The 4,099-nt window shown below is 41.3% G+C and overlaps 1 protein-coding gene across 1 annotated transcript in view; it reads right to left on the bottom strand.

Moving 5' to 3' along the window:
- Nucleotides 1–774: 774 nt before the first annotated feature.
- The window catches only part of arhgef2 (rho/rac guanine nucleotide exchange factor (GEF) 2), a gene marked incomplete in the record, with an annotated part of 54,954 nt that continues 51,629 nt past the window's right edge, over nt 775–4,099 (bottom strand). The window contains 3 exon segments of the mRNA XM_037676487.1: nt 775–780; nt 928–1,053; nt 2,893–3,143. Coding sequence (XP_037532415.1) covers nt 775–780; nt 928–1,053; nt 2,893–3,143 — 383 coding nt within the window.

Genomic DNA, 4,099 nt, shown 5'->3' with positions numbered 1-4,099 from the left:
AAAAATGATAGAAAGGTGCTATATAAGTACTGTCCATTTACAATTTTAATCAGCTGATTGAGTCCTCATAGCACGTACCAAGCCATCATAAAGGCAAGCAGCCTGACCGGGTCCAAATTTGCTGTCGACGACTTCCTTGATTGTAGATAAACCAGGAACCAACCAAATCCAAAGAGCAGGAAACCAGTTATCATAAATCCAATTATATATGCGTCCTTAAAATCCACAAATCACAGCAGATAGACACATCATCAAATCTTCCAAGTTGATGAGATATCCAGCTGCACGCATGCAAGAGGGTTCTCAAGGACCCTGTCATTTTGTTGAAAAGAGTTTGTCGATTTCGTTAAAAGTCCAGCTCATCTGATCCATAATAGTATTTTTCATTCGGGATTTGTGTATCAGGAGCTCCGAGACACACGATGAGCAGAAGCAGGAGAAAAGGGAGAACGGGGGAGGGAGAGCAGTAGCGACCATCTTGAGCGAGAACCAGTGTAGAAAGGCTTGTTAAGGCCAGTTAAGACTCTGGCAGCAGCATGTTGGATCAACTGAAGACGTTTTAAAGAAGTATTTGGACACCCAGATAATAAACCATTGCAATAGTCCAGTCTAGACGTGACAAATGCATGGACCAGTTTTTCTGCATCATCTTTAGATCAGATGTTTCTAATGTTAGTGATATTACGCAGGTGGAAGAAGGAGGTTCTAGTAATGTTTTTAATGTGGGGGATAAAAGCCATGTCCTGATCAAAAATAACACCAAGATTTTTAACATTAGAGCTGGAGGACAGATTAAACTGTTACAATGAATTAAAACAGATGCGTCCTTTTATCCTGACTGGTTTAAAGTAAAGCAGACTCATGAGACCTAACTCACATTAAACAAGCCCAAGTGTAAACCAAACTGGAACAAGTTGTGGCTCTTACCTTGATGAACTGCTGCAGCCTGCGGTCTCGAGTTAAAACATCTTTGTAGAGTTTCACAGCTTTTGGGTGTCGACTGCAGAACTCAGAGTAAAGCTTCTTCATGTCTTCTGCAGTCTGGCCTGAAAACTATAAAAACAGAATATCCTGATGCTGCTCAATAATCCAGGTAGAAATATCTAAAAAAGTTAAATCTGGTCCTCTGGACATTCAAAAAACAAAACTAAAAAAATGTAGAAACGTTTCATCTTTCATCCAAAGGACTTCCTCAGTGTGAGGTGCTGTATTCAGCTCAGTCTCTTAATTCAATTCAATTCAATTCAAAAATACTTTATTAATCCCAGAGGGAAATTATTTGTTGTTATAACTCGTTATCCTCATTTCATTAAGATATGTTATAGATGCTGATGCTGTAGACAGGAAGGATCTCTTGTAAAGGTCCATCCCACAGTGGATCCTAAGAAACTGGCTGCAGATGCCGTCCGATCTGTTCACCCAGACTCGGCTGGCCTCTCAGTTCCCCTGGACTGTAGGACCGCTTGAATGCTGGGCAGAACTCCTCCCAGAGCGATGGCCACTCCTCCCAGCAGTCTGCTGAGCTCCTCATAGCTGTGGACAGACAACTGTAGGTGCTGAGGGAGGATCCTGTCCTTCTGCTGTCATGAGTCGTGTTTCCTGCTAGTTCCAGGATCTCAGTGGTAAGGCACTCGAGCACAGCTGGCAGGTAGATGAGAATGCATCCACAGAACATCCTTTCAACTCATTTGAGAGTTGGGGCCATAGTTGAGATATTATTTGAGCTTTTGAGATGTTAATCAGCTGCTGTTGGTTGTAGAAAACTGCCTTGTTGCCATGGTTACGCATCATAACAAATGTCCAAAACTAAAAAAGTTTCAGTAAAAATCCTTCCAGCTGCACAGCATCTGATACCAGAGGAAACAATCATCCAAAAAATGTGATTTACATCCAGAAAAAGAGGAACTAAAGTTTCCAAAAGCAAAATCTCAGAATGAAAGTAACAGAGCTGCTCCAACATGCAGCCACCTGGAGCGGCGCAATTCTAGAAATTAATAAATAATTAATTAATAATAATTAATTAAATTAATAAATAGCACCTTCTCAGAGTGGATCAACCAGTTTGCTGCTGACAAAAAAACCCAGCTGATCACATGCTCAAGAAGGACCATCAGCCTAACAATGGATCATTAGCTCATGGATCTACACTCATCTCCAGGCCAGAGGTCACTCTTTCAGGGATGAAGATGTGCACATCCTGGACAGAGAGGAACGATGGTTTGAGAGAGGAGTAAAGGAGGCCATCTTTGTGAAAAGAAACCGTCCATCATTAAACAGGGGTGGAGCCTCCAGGTTCAACTGTCCCCCTCTTACAATGCTGTGATTGTTAGTATCACTCAGCCCTCTGTGAACAGTAAACAGCCATCAGGTGCTAATGATCCATTGTTAGGCTGATGGTCCTTCTTGAGCATGTGATCAGCTGGTTCTGGTTGTCAGCAGCAAAACTGGTTGATCCACTCTGAGAAGGTGCTATTTAAGAGACTGAGCTGAAAACAGCACCTCAGACTGAGGAAGTCTCTTGGACGAGAGACGAAACGTTTCTACTTTTTTTTGTTGTTTTGTTTTTTAAATGTCCAGAGGACCAGATTGAACTTTTTTAGCTATAAAAACAGAAGCACTCCCACTGAAACTACAGTGACATCTGTTTTATGTATTAAATAAAAGAAGTTTATTGGTTTAAAGTGATGAAAAGTAGTTTGATTAGATGCAGGAAGTGAAAGTGGGGAGCCATGTCAGCTCTTGATTGCATTGTACTGAGCCAAAGTCCAGTTAACAGGACACAACAAATAATGCTTTGTATAAAGTTTAGCATCGCATGTTTGTGTTGTTGACTTTGAATTTGTGTGAAAACATGTTAAACCCAGACGCTTTAGATTCAGACTTCATTTGTACCTGTCGGAGCAGCAGGTCTCCCAGCTTGCGAACGATGAAGTTGGTGGAGCTACCCTCCACCAGTCCTTCCTTCCTCCTGTTCAGCAGCTCTGACAACAAGTTGGAGTGAAGCTCCACCAGTTGTTCCAGGCAGGGGAAGATGGTGTGAACTACGCCCGCCTCCAGCATCACCTCCTCAAGCATCCCTCGCCGGTACACACCCTCCATGATCCGCAAGGTCCGGACATGATGAAACTCTGTCTGGATCAACTCTGAGACACAGAAGAGATTCTAACAAATCTTTTTTGAGCTTCTGTAGTCACAGCAAACATGAACAATAACAAACATGTTTCTTCCAAGGTCAACGAGTCTTTACTGTCATTCTCATCACATGTGGTGGAACAAAATTGTATGCAGGGTCCCAGTTACATCCAATAAAAGTATAAATTGTAAAGAAAAACAGTAATAATATCTAAGATATGAACTAAGAATACACTAAGCACTAATATTACAAAAACAATACGAACAACAGCAGCACAAACATGAGTGTGTGAGCAGATGAGTAAGAATGAGCACAGCAGCGTGAAATAAATCAGTAGCATGAGATCAGCAGCATGGATAATCAGCAGCACATATCAACAATCAATAGGGCTGAGTACCAAACTTCGGTTCTTTTATGGTACTGACCAAAGTTCGGTCGGTATATGTATCAAAATATGCCTCTTCTTTCCGTGTCAAGTTTCGGTGATTGGATGTAACGTTAAACGTGGTTGAAACCACATGTGAAGTTACAGCCAATGACAGCGCTGCAACACAGGAAAAACCAGGAAAAACACATACGTGGTTACACCCACAGACGGGATTCACGTGGTTCTTTGGCTAACAATAATATAGACAAAAGGGCCTTCTCCTACTCCGCTCCTGTTTCCTGGAATATCTTACAAAAACAATTGAAGCTCTCGACCTTTGACCTCTCTAAGTAGCTTTAAGAATCTGTTGGACTCCTGGCAGGGACCAATGCAGACATGTTCCTGTTTTTAGTTTTCTACATTCACCTTTGAATCTAGCTGTTTTTTTGTTACCTTTTTCTTTTAGCCATCCTATTTGTAAAAAAATAAAATAAAATAAAAAACCTGCAGTATGACTTTTTATAACTGTTTATTGTTGTTGCTGTTGTCCATTGTTGTCATCTTTCTTTGTTAAACCAGGTCTCTCTTGTAAATGAGTC

The sequence above is a fragment of the Nematolebias whitei genome, chromosome 5 (assembly GCF_014905685.2).
Source record: "Nematolebias whitei isolate Nwh7 chromosome 5, NemWhi1, whole genome shotgun sequence".
Classification (NCBI taxonomy): domain Eukaryota; kingdom Metazoa; phylum Chordata; class Actinopteri; order Cyprinodontiformes; family Rivulidae; genus Nematolebias; species Nematolebias whitei.
The sequence above is the reverse complement of the archived record's forward strand: the minus strand, read 5'-3'. Positions and strand labels throughout refer to the sequence as shown.